Source organism: Rhizophagus irregularis, chromosome 1 (genome assembly GCF_026210795.1).
Source record: "Rhizophagus irregularis chromosome 1, complete sequence".
In the NCBI taxonomy this organism is placed as follows: domain Eukaryota; kingdom Fungi; phylum Glomeromycota; class Glomeromycetes; order Glomerales; family Glomeraceae; genus Rhizophagus; species Rhizophagus irregularis.
This window is the reverse complement of record NC_089429.1, coordinates 2362356-2379025: the sequence shown is the minus strand read 5'-3', so window position 1 is coordinate 2379025 and position 16670 is coordinate 2362356. Positions and strand designations below refer to the sequence as shown.

The window sequence follows — 16670 nt, the reverse complement described above, 5'->3', positions numbered from 1 at the left end:
TTTCACTCATTAACCAATCGCATTCATTGTAAAAATGATATTAAATGTAATGATCTACCTTATTTTACACAGGAAATTCTCTTTAGAAATGTCATCCGCAGCGGCTCAATTACAAAAGAGAATTCTTTCGTTTTGGTTTAAAGGTTTGTATTTTAAAGATAAAACTTTAAATGTGATTGAAGAATTGTTTTTGGTTGAAGTAGGGTTTTTTTTTCTTTAATATAACTATTAGGATTCGTTTATGGAGAACCACTTCCACCTTCATTAATGCAATTTTGGTTCGAAGGTGGTGAATTAATTGATAATGAATGTAAGAATAGTTTCGGTAAAGAAATAGAAGAAATTTTTGAGAAAAAAAGTTATGTTGATGAAATGAAACAAACCCCAGAGGTATTTACATTTTAATTGTACAATTGCATTAATACAATATTAAATTGACTTTATATTAAAGGGAACTCTGGGATTAGCAATCTTACTCGATCAAATTCCTCGTAATATATTTCGTAAAACTAAAAGGCCATTCGCCGATTTTGATCCAATAGCATTGGATGTTGCTAAATATTGTGTAGATCGTAAATGGGATGAAGATCTGAACCCTATCCAAAGAGAATTCATTTATTTGGTAACGATTATATATATATATTTTTCTTAAAATTGAAATATTTAAATATTTTCGCAATTTATTGTTACAGCCATTTGAACATTCTGAAAATTTGGAAGATCAAGAAATTAGTGTACGAAAGCATCAATGGAATGTTGAAAATTCTCCCAAGGTAATTAATTAGAATATTAAGTATTATTTATTTTTAAATGGCAAATTAATAATTTCTTTTTTTTATAGGTTTATTTAGAAATATCAAAGATCTTTGCTAATTTTGCTGATCAGCATAAAGTTGTAATCGAAAAATTTGGCAGATTTCCTCATAGAAATAAATATTTGGGTAGAGAATCTACCAAAGAAGAAATAGAGTATCTTGAAAGTGGTGGAGGATTTTAATAAATAATAATTTATTTAATAAATTATTTAAATTATTTAATCTTTAGTTAAAAATAAGCTGTATTATAAGCAATAAAAGATCATATGTGATTTTATAACTATTGTTCGAATAATTTTAAGAAATGATTGTTTTTATTTCTAATATGACCTCAAAATATTTCGGGTTTAAATAAATGGTGGAAATGATTCTGTTTAAGAAACAAGTCTTAAAACTTGAGTAATAATTTGTGGTTCGGATTTTTGAAGATTTTTATGTTCCAACCATAAAGATCTTTCTGTTTGAGATTGACCTCCTCTAGCTCCAAATAATAATGCTTGTTCTTCTGCAACACGTTCTGCTACTTCTTCTCTTGCTCGAATTTTATAAAATTCATTACATGCTTGAATATATGCATCATTTTTTGACATCCCTTTCTTTTTGATTAAATATTCTTGATATTTAATAACACTAAAAGAAAAAAAAATTTTTATATTAGCGAATATATTTCTTCACGTTTAAGATTTTTATAGAAAAAAATTAAATAAAAACTTCACTTTTCACCAGTAACTCGGCAAGGAAATTTTAAATTGCCCAAAATCTTCTCCACGAATCCACCGTCCTGTTCTATCAAAATTTGTGGTCTTAATAATTCATATGGATGATCACGATAAAAATCTTTACGCAAAGCATCTAACATATAATAAATTTTTTGTGGTCTTGGAACTTTTGTTTTCAAATGTTTTTGAGAATGAGACTTCGTGTCTCGCCGAAGGCGCAAATTATGGTTTTGTAAATTATCCTCACGAAATTGTAAAGGACTACGTAATAAACTTTGACCAGGTGGAATATTTTTCATGGCCGAATACCATACTGGAAGAGATTTTATAATTTTCCCAGTAAATAACCGTGATACATGATTATGAAGTTGTGTTGGTGAGGCATAGTGAGGCATATTATTATTCGATTTAAAAAAAAAGGTTATGAGCTAAAGATTTGTACTGATTGATGATCAATTCCACGGCTGATGTTCAGATCGCCCGTCATATGACATTTATGTTTGTACAATCATGATGAATTGATTGTTGGAAGAGTTTAAATTTTACGAGTGCTCGATATTAATCTATTCTTCAACATTCTTCAACGACACTAGAAGGCTATGAGAAGAACTTCTCAAAGTTCCATAACAATGGAGGATCAAATGAAACTTTTAGAAGAGGCTCTGAATGTAGTTAGAGTTCAAGCACATCATATGAAAAAATGCTTGGTATTGTCAAAATACTTTTGAGTATAATCTCGTAACTTTCAATGCTTAATACCTTCTCACTTATGAACTAATGTTTTACTTGTTGATAGGATAATAACAAACTCATGGATGGTTTAAAGCATTGTTCAACGATGTTAGCAGAACTTCGTACATCTGCTTTAACTCCAAAACATTATTATGAACTCTGTATCTTTTTTTTATTATTTTATTTTTTAGCTAAAATTAAAACGCATAAAATCACTTTTATTTTATGTATATTGTAATTTGATCGATTTTATTATCAACCTTGACGAAATGTTTTACGGAAAGATATGGCAATTTTTGATGCTCTCCGACACCTCACAACATATCTTAATGACGCACATAATTCTGGAAAACATCATCTTGCTGACCTTTATGAATTAGTACAATACGCCGGAAACATAATTCCGCGTTTATACCTCATGATTACGGTTGGTAGTGTCTATATGTCACAAAAGGATGCTCCGGTCAAAGAAATTATGAAAGATATGATGGAAATGTCTCGTGGTGTTCAACACCCGACTCGTGGGTTATTCTTGAGACATTATTTGAGCGGAATGACGAGAGACTCATTACCAGTTGGAAATGATGATGGGCAAGTGAAAAATTTTTTTTTATTTTTTTGATAGTGATTGACCTAATGATTGTCTTTAATATATAATAATTATTATTATAGTCCACAAGGCAACCTTCAAGATTCAATTTCTTTTATCCTTACTAATTTTATTGAAATGAATAAACTTTGGGTACGCCTGCAACATCAAGGTCACTCAAGAGACCGTGAGAAGCGTGAGATGGAACGGAAAGAATTAAGAATTTTAGTTGGTACTAATTTAGTTCGATTAAGTCAGCTGGAAGGCGTTGATCTACAGTTGTACCAAAAGGTATTTATAGGTCATGTGATTGGTTTTAAATAAAAAAATAACACTAATTTCTAATTTTTTTTGTACAGACTATATTGCCGGGTATTTTAGAACAAGTTATTAACTGTAAAGATGTCATCGCACAAGAGTATTTAATGGAAGTTATCATTCAGGTATATACGCTTGATATTTTAAATAATATTTATATACTTCGGTAGTTATTATTAACTTTCGATTTTGATCGGTTAGGTGTTCCATGATGATTTCCATCTTCGAACACTTGGTCCATATTTATCAGCCACTGCGTTACTTCATCCAAAAGTTAATGTAAAGCAGATTGTAATTGCATTAATTGATCGTCTTGCGGCATATGCTGCTCGCGAGGCCGATTCTGAACCGCCTGAAGTAATTAAACGCCAAAAGGAAGAAGCCGCTAAGAGGCTTTATGAAAAATTAAAAAAGCAAAATATTGGAGGTTATAATGAGGAGGAGGATAATGAATCAAATTCAAATGGAAAATTTGTTTTGGAAGAAGAGGAGGATGAGGAAGTAGAGGAGGAAAAGGAAAAGTTAAAGGAGGATACTGGATTTGAATTTGGTAATTTTGAGAGGGAAGAGCTAAATGGGGAGACCGGATTCGAATTCGGTAATATTAATGATGATAATAATCAAACGTCCGAGCCACAACCGGATGAAACTAAACAACAGGGAAATAATAAATCAAATGAACCTCCCGTCAAAAGATTTCGTGGTATCCCTGAAGATGTTAAACTTTTTGAAGTGTTCTGGGGACAAATTGTCGATTTGGTTAAGGTTCGTAAAGATTGTATATAAATCAAAAATCGATCGTTGTTACGAACTGGTTTTCTCATTTTTTTTTTTTTTAGGCTCGTCCCGACTTGTCTATTCAAGACATCACTGCCTTGTTGGTATCATTAGTTAATTTGTCATTGAGTTGTTACCCTGACAAGATTGAATATGTTGATCAAGTCATTGAATTTGCCAAGCAAAAAGTTTTAGACTTCCATGATAGGTAAATTGGTGGTTTTAAGAGATATATAATAGTTTTTTATTTTAATTGGAAGTTCTTTTCATCTTATATTCATATTTATTTTTTATTGCGGAATCAAGTCCCGACCTTCATAGTTCTACCACAACTACCAATTTACTTAATCTTCTCTTGGCTCCTATTAACTCGTACCCTACAGTCCTTACTTTACTTGCTTTACCCAACTATGCTGCTCTTCTTCTCGCAGAACAACCTTTTCAAACACGTCGTTCGATTGCTCATGCTATTGTCACTTCTATTCTAAAGAATGAGACACTTATTGAGACACCTGAAGACGTTAGTGGAATTTTAGATCTTTGTAATGTTCTCATTCGCGATCAAAAGGACGCTACACTTTCAAGTCCGTTCAGTGGGCTTACAGGTGGAAGGGGTACGAGATCAATTGGGACTTCACAAAAGATGGATCCTGAAGAATTTGCAGAAGAACAAGGGTGGCTTGCAAGAATTATTCATTTATTCCAGAGCAGTGACCCTGATGTTCAGTTTATGGTATAATGCTAACATTATTTACTGATTTATTTATTTAGTGATTAATTAATTATTTATATAATTTTCATTTAGCTTCTTACAACTGCTCGTAAACAATTCGCCGAAGGTGGTGAAAGAATACGATATACGTTCCCTGCTCTTGTTACATCTGCTGTAAAATTGGCAAGGAGATATCAGAGATTCGAAGATCAAGCAAGTATTAATCATTGCTTCTTTTACAAAAGTATAGTATTTACTTATTGATTATTTTTGATTAAATTTTTACCATTTTTAGGATGATGGATGGGAAAAGAAGACTTCATCCCTTTTCAGATTTATCCATCAAATCATTTCAATTTTGTATAACAAAGTTGAATGTTCAGATATATGTTTAAGACTGTTCCTTTTAGCAGGACAAAGTGCAGATGAATGCGGCTTTGAAGAAATTTGTTATGAATTCTTCGTACAAGTATGTAATCGATATCATATAGATGTAATTCTTTTTTAGACATGTATTTTTAAATTAACATACTCTTTGTAAAAGGCATTCACAATTTACGAAGAATCGATCTCCGAGTCACGTGCTCAATTCCAAGCAATTACGATAATTATCGGCACCTTACAGACTATTCGCGTATTTGGATTAGAGAATTACGATACTCTTATCACTAAATGCGCCTTGCATGGTAGTAAATTGCTAAAAAAACCCGATCAGTGCCGTGCAGTTTATTTATCAAGTCATTTATGGTGGGCCACTGAAATAGAGGGAAGGGGAACTAAATCATCTGAGGTACTTTACATATGCTTACTCAATAATATAGATATACATGTTGCTTAATTATTTTACGTATTTACTAGGAATTATTCCGCGAAGGTAAGAGGGTTCTTGAATGCTTACAGAAAGCACTAAAGATCGCAGATTCTTGTATGGATTCCGTTACGAATGTTGAATTGTTTGTGGAAATTTTGAATAGATACATATATTACTTTGAGAAAAAGAATGAAGCTGTTAGTATTTATTTATTATTCATACAGTCTAGGCCTATTTAACAATAATAACACTTTATTATTATTATTTTCTTTTGTAGGTTACTGTTAAATATCTTAATGGATTAATAGATTTAATCAATACACATCTAAATAATATTGAAAATCCAGATCAACATCCACCAACTTCTGCTTCTTCTGCTCTTGTTGAACCAGAAGGTAATATTTCTGACTTTGTTGTCAGACATTTCAAGTCAACTTTGTTCCATCTTGAAACACGTAAAGAGGCTGTACGTTCTGCTAAAGCTCAAGGAGATCTTTTTGTGCAAAGTTATGACGAAATTGATACCAGTACTGCATTAGGTAGATAATGAAATTTTTAAGTTAAAAACATTCCTTTAAAGGATAATAATATATAATTGAAAGATTTTAATATACACGTGTAAATATTTAGTATAATAGTTTGTAGGATTCTTATCATACGTATTATGTTTTTTTAGTTTATTTATCCTACTATTTAGAACATTTCAGTATTTATTTAATGACTTTTTTATATTATTATTTTTATTGTGTAATATTATTGTATAAAATACATTTTAATTTATAAAAATTAATTTGTTTTTTATTAATTGCGTTAGCAAAATAATAAAATGATATTTACTGATTTTTTTTTAATTTTAAAAATAAAATTAATAGTAATCATTAAAATGAAAGAATAAATACAGAAGATAAAATCTTATAAACTTAATATACATTCTAACAACTTTGATAAACAATTTAATATAAGAAAAAAAGGAAAGACATTATTATGACAATTATTAAAACAAACAAATAATTAAATAATTAAACATTATTTTTTCATATTCTATACAAATTTGTCATTATTTTTTAATTTTGCGTCCTTGGCTCGCTATCTTAGCTTTATGTGCTTCAGCTTTAGCTAATATTTTTTAAAATTGATTTCATTAATTATTTATGAAGAAAAGCAAGAAAAGCAAGATAATGAAGAAGAAATCAATTAATTATACCTTCTTGTTCTGCTTTTCTTCTTAAAGCAGCTTCTTCACGTTGTTTCTTAATAATGGCTAACCTCTCTAAATCAGCTTTAGCCTGTTCAGTTTTACCCTCCTGATGAAGTTTCCAATATCTTTGTTGTGAGGCCGCTTTTTCAGCAGCTTCTCTAGTGAATCATCAATAAATATAAATCAATAAATAATAAATAGGTAATAACAACATATTTCAATTCGCTATAAAAATTAAATACCTTTCCCTCCGAGTCATTTCTCTTGGTGTATCTTTTATATCAGAAGCTTTCAAATTATCCTTTTTAGTTCTGTTTGGATTTTCTATATCAATAATGCTCAATGATGATAATTTTGAACGATTCTAATACAATATAAATTAAAAAGATATAATATAATTAACATTAATGTTACAAAATAAATAATAAATAAATAAATATATATATATACATCATCATCATCGTCATCGTCATCGTCATCATCATCGTCTTCGATATCACCATCGTCTTCACCTGATACGTCCTTATCAGATCCTTGAGAATTCTTTTTATTTTTAGATTTTTCAATTTTACTAGAAGAAACATTAGGCGTTTCATCTTCACTTTCTTCCTCAGAATCGTCTTCTTTCTTATCTCGATACTGAAAGCAAAACATTATTGACACAAAACAAATAAGAGCAAATAGATCAATAAAGTAATTTGATTTGTAGTTAATAACTTACACCCCACATTCCTTCTTCATTTCCTGTACCAGAAAGTTGTCGTGGATTTGTAAACTTATGTCCACCACCACGAGAAACTTTCCATTTTCGATTATTTTTCTTCGGTGGCATCGTTCAGTCTTTTTTTTTTTTTTTTTTAAAGAAAAAGCTTTTTCGTGAAAAAAAAAAATTTGAATTCCCTCCTAAAAAAGAAATGAAATCAAAATTTGAGATTACGTAATCTGATCAGCATACGCCGGTACAGTCAAATTTAGGTGTACAAGAAAGTAAGTACCAACAAGTTGCCCGAATTCCAATACAGCAACAAAATTAATAAATGCTACAAAAAAAATTCCGCAGTAGCAGATCAAAACATTATTTAATATATCTGATATCTGATATGTCCAAAATCGCGGTTCGAGTTATTTATTTATTTAACATATGACATTTCGTTGCAAATTACCAAGACCTATGTGTTACTGGGCAACTTAAGCTTTATCTCTTTTTAGATTCATGTGATTTATCGTCATATCTGTTTGTCGAACTGCTTTCAGTTAGTCGAAACCGAAACTGAGATCGAAAGTTTGAAGCTTGGGACATTATTTAATAGGATTAGCAAAAGGAAGAGTAGAACAAGATCACTAGCAATATCCTGCCGGATCGCATGCACAAGACCTGTAACTCCGTCATTTACGCAAAACGCAAATGTAATTAATGTTACTATTGATTACGACACTGGAAATTTGTAAAAACCTGTACTATACTATATACAGATGGTGACCAAAATTATCGTTTTGCTAAAATTAGGTAGATCTCACATGTTAACAGTTGATGAGCGTGTGATTTTATCACAATAAATGGTTTCTATGCTTTATAATTTTTGGAAATATAAACTACTTATTATGTAAATTTTTTCAATTAAATAACAAATTTTCAAAAGTCTTTAATAATATAAAAGATACTGTAACTTGGTCAATGTTAAGCCTATCATTATGATTTTACCACCATTTTAATCGTCTAAATGAGTTGAATCTAATGAGCTAAAAACCAATATACTGCAATAATTAGAATAAAAGATATTGTAAAAAATATTTTTTTGAAGTTATCATAAATGCACACTAAATATCAATCCTATAAAGATGCAATTACCACCATTTGAATCCTTTTGATAAGACAAATCTAATGGTATAAATAGGTATAAATATCATCAAAATCCAATCACTAGATATTGAATTATCCTTGATACATGATTTTAAAATTTAAACTTTATAAACTTCACAAACTTACATCCCTGTAAAAAAAGTTGATCCATTTTTTATATTCCATTTTTTTTCCATAAAAGGTTCATATTTCTGGAATTAATAACTTTATATCATGGAATCTATCAAATTATTTACATTTTCTGTGAATGGATCCATAAAAAGCTCATTTTTACAGAGTTTTTACAGAAATAATGGATAAAATTTTTTATAAAACATAAATATTATATTTACAGTCTATATTTTATGCAAAATTATACCATAAACCTATATAATATTGTACTGCATACCTTATTATATTTCTTAATAAATATTACTAAAAAATACATTAAAAATGTATTGAAAGATATTCTTCTAAATAGAATATTATACAAACTGATTAATAGTATGCTTTTGAAATAGAAATAGAATTTATTATTGAATTTTTATTTAAATTTACAAATAAAAGCATAATAAAAGTATTGTTAACCTAAAATTTTATTTTTACTATATTATATATATAATGTTTTTTTACTTTAAAACTGAAAGTAGTAAGATAATTTTGGATACCATTTATAATATCAATTTTTTGATTGAATTGGATTATAGATTGTAAATAAGAAAGCAAAGTTTTATTGCAGTATTAGCAATTAGGATGATAAAAATTGCAATATTAAATTGTAAAAATATGATTTTTACAAATTATCTAGAGATGCCATCATGCCAATTTATAACATATATAGTTAATTTTCACCTAGTAAATTTACAGTTAGAGTTAATAATACATTTGTATAGTATAATGATAGTATAATAATAAATAACGCATGTATTTTAATATCATTAATAAATGTGTTAATGTACAGGTGATGAACATCTTTGATTTGGCGATGAACATCAAATGTTGTGACATTGGTAGTACATTGCAGGGTCCGATGTTCAGCGTTTCTTTATGATGTACATCAAGTGACCGATGTACATTTGATGAACATTTTTCCTGTGACTTCCTGATGTTGATCTTTTTATTAATTCTTGCCATCTCTTGATTTAAAAGTCTACAACTAAGTACATCGCGTGAAGGTGATACGTATCCTAGTCTCATTTCATGAAAAAATTCGATAAAAAATGGATTCTCAATAATTGAGAACGGAATACCACAACATGTAAATACGCGTACAAATACACGAGTAATAGAAGCTACTTTTTGTGGAGGTATATCTGTTGATTCAAACCAATCAGTTAATTCTTGCTGCTTTAACTGGATTTTCCTTTTTTATTATTTCCTGATAAAGGAATAGTAGTATCTTCATCTCCAAAATCTCGTGAAGAAACTACACCCAAATAAAATGAAGAAACAAGTTCTGGGCACTCTTTACACTTGTTAGCTAAATAGTCTTCTAACTCATGAACATGACCACGGGGCCAAGTCTTCTTGCAGTAATTACATTTTGCTGAAAAATGACCAGGAGATGACTTGAGGGGTTGTTTTTCATAATACTTCCACACTTCACTTTGAGGGTGACCACTAAGTTTTCTTTTTTTTTGTTGAGTTGAAGAGTCCATTTTTTACAAAATAACGTGAAAATATAATGCGACATTACAATATATACTCAATTACTCATTATATAATCAATAAATTTAAGGGGTAAAGAATAAAGAATAAAGAATAAAGATGTTGAATGAAATGATTACTAATTTACATGATTACAACAATACAATGAATTCAGAGCTATTGTTCTATTTTTTAATGTAGTATATAATCGGATATTTTTATTTAATTTTAATTTTGATTATCATTTGATTATCTACATTTTCAGTTTCGTCACATGACGAAATATTTCAGATTTTCAGAATTTATAGAGTAATGACGAAACATAATTCAGTTACGTCATTTAATGAAATATTTTGGTTTCGCCCGCATCACTATCCTGGGTGATCTCTTTTATGCGAAGTAAGCTTAATATTGATCAAAAAGCTAAACAGAGAAATAAGTTGTGATGCGACAGATTGCGCAAGTTATTTAATGATGGAATAACACCTGCACAGCTTGTGCAAGCAGGTTGTCGCAAGTGTGATGATATATTTTTGTCTCAAATTCCTGCTCATCAATCAATTACTTCAAGCCAACCAAATAAACATATCTTTGAAATTATGTCGAATCAAGATTTTACTACGCCAGAAGGAAAAAGTGATGTTGTATTTAAATTGAGTTTAAGCGAAGAATTCAGAGATTTAAGGGAGAAGTTTAAAGGAAGTGAGTATATCGAATGGGCATAATACAGATTATTATTTTTATTATTTAGATTAAATTGCAGAACGTAAAATTAGGTATACGCAGTAGATTATGAAATGCAAATTGCAAAATTTTTATTACAATTAAAAAGTTTTATTTTGGGATTTATAATTCTTTTTTAATATTATGTAAGTGGACAAAATTATCCAAAAGATATATTACGTAAGTTGGGATAGCAGCATATAAGATATAACAAATGATTTAATTCTAAAAAATAAAAAGATATATTATGCAAGTTGGGATAAATAAGTGGACAAAATTGTCCAAAAAGATATATTACGTGAGTCAGGATATAAAATAAGTTGAACAAAATTGATATATACACAAATTGAAATAAATAAGTGGACAAAATTGTCCAAAAAGATATATTATGAAATTAGTGGATAAAATTGTCCAAAAAATAGATCGACTTTATAATATTTAGTATAAAATGTACATATTTTCAAAGTTTAAACTTTATCTATTTTTTTTTTTTTGAAAATACTTTAATTTACTTTTTCTGGTTAACCAAAATTTATTAATATTCCCAAAATGTAACTATATATGTAAGTAGAGCTCTGCACAGGTCGGGTCGGGTCAGGTTACCTGGTTAACCTGAACTGAAATTTTTTTCAGGTCAGGTCGGGTCAGGTAAACTGTTCTGACCTGACCCGACCCATTTAACCTGAAAGCACTTTGGATAACTTGGGTTACCCGAAGTTTTATTATTAAATATTGTAAAAAAATGTTTTGTAACGTTTTTTACTTTTTGTTTTTATATATAAAACGCTGAAACTATTTATTTTGGCATTTTTCCTTTTGATTTTACATGTAAAAACGCTGGAATAATTTGTTCTGGTATTTTTCTTTTTGATTTTACATGTAAAAATGCCAAAACTGATAGTTTTGGCATTTTTTTCGATTTTACATGTAAAAACGCTAGAATAATTAGTTCTGGTGTCTTTCTTTTTGATTTTACATGTAAAAATGCTGAAACAGATAGTTTTGGCATTTTTTTTCCAATTTTATATGTAAAAGTGCCAGAATCATTAGTTCTGGCGTTTTTCTTTTGATTTTACATGTAAAAACGCCAAAACTGATAGTTTTGGCATTTTTTTCAATTGTACATGTAAAAATGCTGGAATCATTATAAGTTTCGGCGTTATATAATTTATTTGACCTAAATACAGTATATGTCGGGTCAATGGGTCAGATTGAGTACCGATCAGCACTGACCTGACCCGTGTCAGGTCATGAATTTGATGACCTGACCTGAATATTTTGGGTCAACCCGTCAGGTCACCTGATCTGTCAGGTCAGATTGCAGAGCTCTATATGTAAGTACATGACTCAACATCCCTGAATACTCCTAAATTTAAAACCAAATTGTTGTTGACGAAATATTTCATGCTTATTTTCATCATTTTATTTTTCGTTAGTTGTTTATTTTTAATATTTTAGGTTCCTAATTTTTCTTTGATAAAATGACAAGTTCAGATAGAACCTTCAGAAAATCCAAGAAAAGGACATCATTTTACGGAAGTGTGGAATGGACATATGATAAAAGGAGTACAGAGGACAAAAGGGCACTATGCTGCGATATGTAGCTATTGTAACTTTTATTGAAAGGACGGAAAATTTTACGTTTATGTGAGCACTTAGCAAATCATTACCGAAAATGTCTGCAAGAAGTATCATTACAGTTTGCAAAAATTGTAGGTAATGAAATAGCAGAAAACGAAGAAGAAAATGAAAGTGACTTAAAATTAACAACTAAAAACAAAGGCTCAATGATGGCCAAACATCTATCTGATCTTTTTACAAGAATAAAGAATTAGAAAAAGGTTATTATGATGAAATAAATTGGTCAATAACGAAAGCTTTCGTGATATGCAATATTTTTTTTTAGTATAATTGAAAATCCTTGGTTTATCAATTTGATCAAAACTTTACAACCAGGATATGATCCTCCCTTAAGGCAAGTTTTGAGTGGTACATTATTAGAATCTGAAATATCTCGTGTAAATATACGCATTATGAATGAATTAAGTGCTGACAATAACTTTACTATTGGTAAGATTTTTTTAATTTAAATTAAAATGAAGAAATTTTTGTAAAATATTGATAGTTTTGATATGTATTTATGTTCATTAGTGATGGATGGTTGAACCGATCTACACGGGAATAGCCTTTAAGTATTCATGTTAATGACTGGTCAAGGAAAGAATATCTTTTAAGTTTTGAGGATCTTTCAAATATTCGCCATACAGGAAAGCATTTATCTAACGTTATTGAGGAAGTTATCAATAAAGTGGAAGCCAAAAAGTTTGTTGCTATTGTGTCAGATAATGGCTCGAATGTTGCAGCAGCACGTAAGATAATTACCAACAATTACCCAAATATTATTAATATGCGATGTATCATATATTGCGTAAATCTGATAAGCACGTCTATTGTAAAAATAGATGAAGTTAAATATATAGTGAGATGTGTAAACATTCTCACAAAATATTTTAAAAATTCTACCCTTGGATCATTATGGCTCAATGAAGCAATCAAAAGTAAAAATATTGAAGGCGGAGGGCTGAAGACTTACGTAAAAACAAGATGGATGACTGTCTATAAATGTGTACATTCTGTATGGAGATTAAAAGATGCTTTACAGCACATATATTAATAAGATGAATTATTTTTTTTTAAAAAAAAAAATTTAATTTTATTTAAATTAGGTTCTGAAAAATCGCAAATATAAAATTTCAAATCAAACTATTAAAACTATTTTGAAAAAATGAGGGTTTTTGACGATATTTGCGTAATATTAGATATTCTTAAACTGATAAAAGAGGCAATTCTTATGCTTGAAAGAACGTATACTACATTGGCAGATTGTTACCTTTATATCCTTAGAATTGCAATCTTTTTTAAACAAATGCCAATGAATGATTACCGCTCATTAAAGAATTCTTGTATTAAAGCCTTCAATGAGAGGTAATATTCAAAATAATTTTAGTTTAATAAAAAACCAAATAACTGAAGTAAGTAATCAAATTTCTTTAATAGATACAAAGAATTTGACGAAGATATTTACTTATTGGCTTTCTTTTTCCATTCGCAATATAAAGGTATTACTAATATAAGAAAATATAATTAAATAAAATAAATAATTTATTCTTTATAAATATTGTAGGAGCGGGTATCCACAATACTCAATTTGAATGTATCCAAAAAACTGCGCTTAATATTTGGAAGAATTTGGGTTATAAGAAAACTTCTGGTTTAGAACTTAAGGCACAGTTTCGCAAGTATTTGGACCAAGATAACCCTTATAGCGCACTATATTCAAATAATGATGGGCCTTTTTAGTGGTAGAACTTAATAATTGATGGGCGCAGCTCATTATCTTGTTTTGCAAAAATTGTTTTTTCAATAACACCACATTCAGCCAGCTGTGAATGCCTTTTTTCGGCCTTTGGATAGATGTTTGGTAAAAGGAGAACAAATTTAAATGTGCAAATCATCGAATGTATGTCCAAAATTTATACTCATAATATTCATTCACTTTCAAATAGTAAAAGATCCTTGAATCACATTGGAAATAGCATATCAAATGATGATATTTAAAAAATGATAGATAATTTATTTGAAGAGGAAGACATATTAAATGAGAATGAAGATGAAGAGGAGGAATATGAAGAGCCATCCAATATACAAAAAGAAAGTGTTGACGAGATGTTAAATATCGAACAAGTGATAGATTTAGGACCGTAGGTGTATATTGAATCTTCTGAGATTCCATTCATGTTTAATAATAAATATGATAGTGAAAATGACAATGACTGGAATCCAGAAGAGATTGTTTAGTAATACTAAATTGTAATAAAAACAATTTTATTTTGTAATTACTAATAAAATATAAACAATAAAAATAATGATGATCTTCTACTCGATAAATAATAAAAAGTGGACAATTTTGTCCATTTTGAATCATGTTAATTTAATTTTCACACTTAAATATAACCAAATTTATTTATATATTAAAAAGTAGACAATTTTGTCTATTTTGTAAACTCATGAATCAAATTTATTTATATACTAAAAAGTGGACAATTTTGTCCATTTTGTAAACTCATGAATCAAATTTATTTATATACTAAAAAGTGGACAATTTTGTCCACTTATTCGCAAATTTGCGATAATGTAAATTATTTGCAGATTTGCAGATTATTTGCAGATTATTTGTGATACTATATGGATTTGTGAATTATTTGCGAATTATTTGTGATACTATACAGATTTGCAGATTATTTGCGGTACTATAAATTATTTGCGAGTTTGCAGATTATTTGCGGATTTGTGAATTATTTGCGGGTTTGCAGATTATTTGGATTATTTGCAGTTATTTAGATTATTTGCAGATTTGCAGATTACTAAGCGCAATTGATTTCTAAAACTGCAATATTGCAGATTTTGGAAATCAATTGAGAACCTATCTTTAATTGTAGGTTATCCTGCATCATCACATGAGACAAATGTAGTATCAAACAAGTACTATACTCTGTCTATAAATTGCATCTAATTATATGAGCACTAATTACATATGTGGTAATTATGTTGTGAAAAACTGTTACTTAATATTATTTGAGCATCTTATTTACAAATATTTTCTATCATTAGTAGCTGAACAAATCCATATTTTAAGTAATTTGAAAAGTCAAACAGTTCAGATCAGTAGTTTTTAATGCATATTATACTTATGTAATAATAGTTAAAACCAATTCTTTAATCTAATGATTCTCAGTTTAGGATTATATGCATTTTTATCTGAATTGAACTAACCTAGATAAAAATATTATATCTGAAATTAATTTTTTATTTTGATTTTATTACTGGAAATAAATTGATCATACTGGTAAAAGAAGCTAAAAAATATAAAATGAAAGAACTTATTAATTTTTTGAGAAGGGTTTTAAAATTTTAAAAAAAAGAAGAGGTTGATAACCATCCTTTTTCAAGAAAAGTTTTGTAGTATTGACTATAGGTTGGTTCTGCATTAATTCTTGCAGAGGAATATAAAGAGAAAAAGTTAAAGTTATTTTCTCCTAATGCAACTTGAAGGATGAGATATAGTATTGACTCCAATAATATGATTTCTCCAATTCTATGAAGTTAAAGGTTTTGATAAGCACTTTAAGCATTGCATATTTTATATTGCAGGAGGTGTCACAAATAATTAGTATAAGATTAGAATAGGAAGCAATGTAAGAAAAGCTATGGACAAGTTAATTATGCGATAATTTTTCTATTTTACATTCGTTTAAGTTTAATAATGGAAAATTAATCCTAATGCTCCAAAATCCTGACACTAGAGAAATAGTTGTTACATAAATTATAAGACATCTAGGGATCTGAATTATTGAAACTCATTAAAATGAAAAAATGAAAGTATCATTTTGTCTTAAAATGGGTTTAACTTCAATATTGAAGGAGTAAAAAAGTTTAAGCACTAGAACATTTAGTTGCTTTTATATAAGGATAAATAAACTCATGAAAAAATTGGACTTTTTAAAGTTAACTTTTCACTCTAATATTTGTTGTTAAAGTTTATAAATTAGCTTCTAAATACACAAATAATAGATTGAATCTTTGTAAAAGAAACATTTGTGAAACTTAATTTTTTGATTGATTTTGATAATCAGAAGATTTATTTATGAGGTGATGTTATAACAATATAAATAGAAAAGTATGAATACCAGTATAGAAGAGATTCTTTTAGGTTTTATTTTAGATCTTGA

The 16670-nt window shown here is 28.7% G+C and overlaps 5 protein-coding genes across 5 annotated transcripts; 3 read left to right on the top strand and 2 right to left on the bottom strand.

The window, feature by feature from the left end:
- Nucleotides 1-70: 70 nt before the first annotated feature.
- On the top strand, nt 71-1110 carry OCT59_000457 (uncharacterized protein). The gene is made up of 5 exons (XM_025312650.2): nt 71-143; nt 233-390; nt 452-622; nt 693-773; nt 842-1110. Exons 1-5 carry the CDS (start codon nt 89-91, stop codon nt 995-997), a joined length of 621 nt encoding a protein of 206 aa, XP_025189313.1. The 5' UTR covers nt 71-88; the 3' UTR covers nt 998-1110.
- On the bottom strand, nt 967-1992 carry OCT59_000456 (uncharacterized protein). The gene is made up of 2 exons (XM_066138849.1): nt 1532-1992; nt 967-1445 (listed from the first exon to the last, which is right to left on the bottom strand). Exons 1-2 carry the CDS (start codon nt 1927-1929, stop codon nt 1190-1192), a joined length of 654 nt encoding a protein of 217 aa, XP_065988306.1. The 5' UTR covers nt 1930-1992; the 3' UTR covers nt 967-1189.
- A 171-nt stretch (nt 1993-2163) lies between these two features.
- On the top strand, nt 2164-6108 carry OCT59_000455 (uncharacterized protein; the record flags this gene model as incomplete). The annotated part of the gene is made up of 14 exons (XM_025323226.2): nt 2164-2241; nt 2331-2427; nt 2551-2857; nt 2939-3146; nt 3215-3298; nt 3375-3938; nt 4013-4158; nt 4257-4683; nt 4756-4875; nt 4958-5131; nt 5207-5452; nt 5521-5670; nt 5751-6012; nt 6104-6108. The coding sequence occupies 14 exons, from the start codon at nt 2164-2166 to the stop codon at nt 6106-6108; spliced, it is 2868 nt and encodes a 955-aa protein (XP_025189311.2).
- Nucleotides 6109-6247: 139 nt separating this feature from the next.
- On the bottom strand, nt 6248-7549 carry OCT59_000454 (uncharacterized protein). The gene is made up of 5 exons (XM_025312648.2): nt 7393-7549; nt 7122-7310; nt 6914-7035; nt 6678-6829; nt 6248-6589 (listed from the first exon to the last, which is right to left on the bottom strand). Exons 1-5 carry the CDS (start codon nt 7501-7503, stop codon nt 6531-6533), a joined length of 633 nt encoding a protein of 210 aa, XP_025189310.1. The 5' UTR covers nt 7504-7549; the 3' UTR covers nt 6248-6530.
- Nucleotides 7550-13666: 6117 nt separating this feature from the next.
- Nucleotides 13667-14241, top strand: OCT59_000453 (uncharacterized protein; the record flags this gene model as incomplete). Its single annotated transcript, XM_066138848.1, has 3 exons — nt 13667-13866; nt 13939-14000; nt 14066-14241. The coding sequence occupies 3 exons, from the start codon at nt 13667-13669 to the stop codon at nt 14239-14241; spliced, it is 438 nt and encodes a 145-aa protein (XP_065988305.1).
- Between the last annotated feature and the right edge of the window lie 2429 nt (nt 14242-16670).

What these genes read in the sequence shown, in the direction of transcription:
- OCT59_000457 (XM_025312650.2), top strand. Translation starts at nt 89, where the DNA reads ATGTCATCCGCAGCGGCTCAATTACAAAAGAGAATTCTTTCGTTTTGG. An exon ending in AAATGAAACAAACCCCAGAG is followed by an intron (nt 391 to 451) that starts GTATTTACATTT and finishes TTTATATTAAAG; the next exon opens with GGAACTCTGGGATTAGCAAT. An exon ending in ATGTTGAAAATTCTCCCAAG is followed by an intron (nt 774 to 841) that starts GTAATTAATTAG and finishes TTTTTTTTATAG; the next exon opens with GTTTATTTAGAAATATCAAA.
- OCT59_000456 (XM_066138849.1), bottom strand. Translation starts at nt 1,929, where the DNA reads ATGCCTCACTATGCCTCACCAACACAACTTCATAATCATGTATCACGG. An exon ending in TGCCGAGTTACTGGTGAAAA is followed by an intron (nt 1,446 to 1,531) that starts GTGAAGTTTTTA and finishes TTTTTCTTTTAG; the next exon opens with TGTTATTAAATATCAAGAAT.
- OCT59_000454 (XM_025312648.2), bottom strand. Translation starts at nt 7,503, where the DNA reads ATGCCACCGAAGAAAAATAATCGAAAATGGAAAGTTTCTCGTGGTGGT. An exon ending in ATGAAGAAGGAATGTGGGGT is followed by an intron (nt 7,311 to 7,392) that starts GTAAGTTATTAA and finishes TTTTGCTTTCAG; the next exon opens with TATCGAGATAAGAAAGAAGA. An exon ending in GAAATGACTCGGAGGGAAAG is followed by an intron (nt 6,830 to 6,913) that starts GTATTTAATTTT and finishes ATGATTCACTAG; the next exon opens with AGAAGCTGCTGAAAAAGCGG.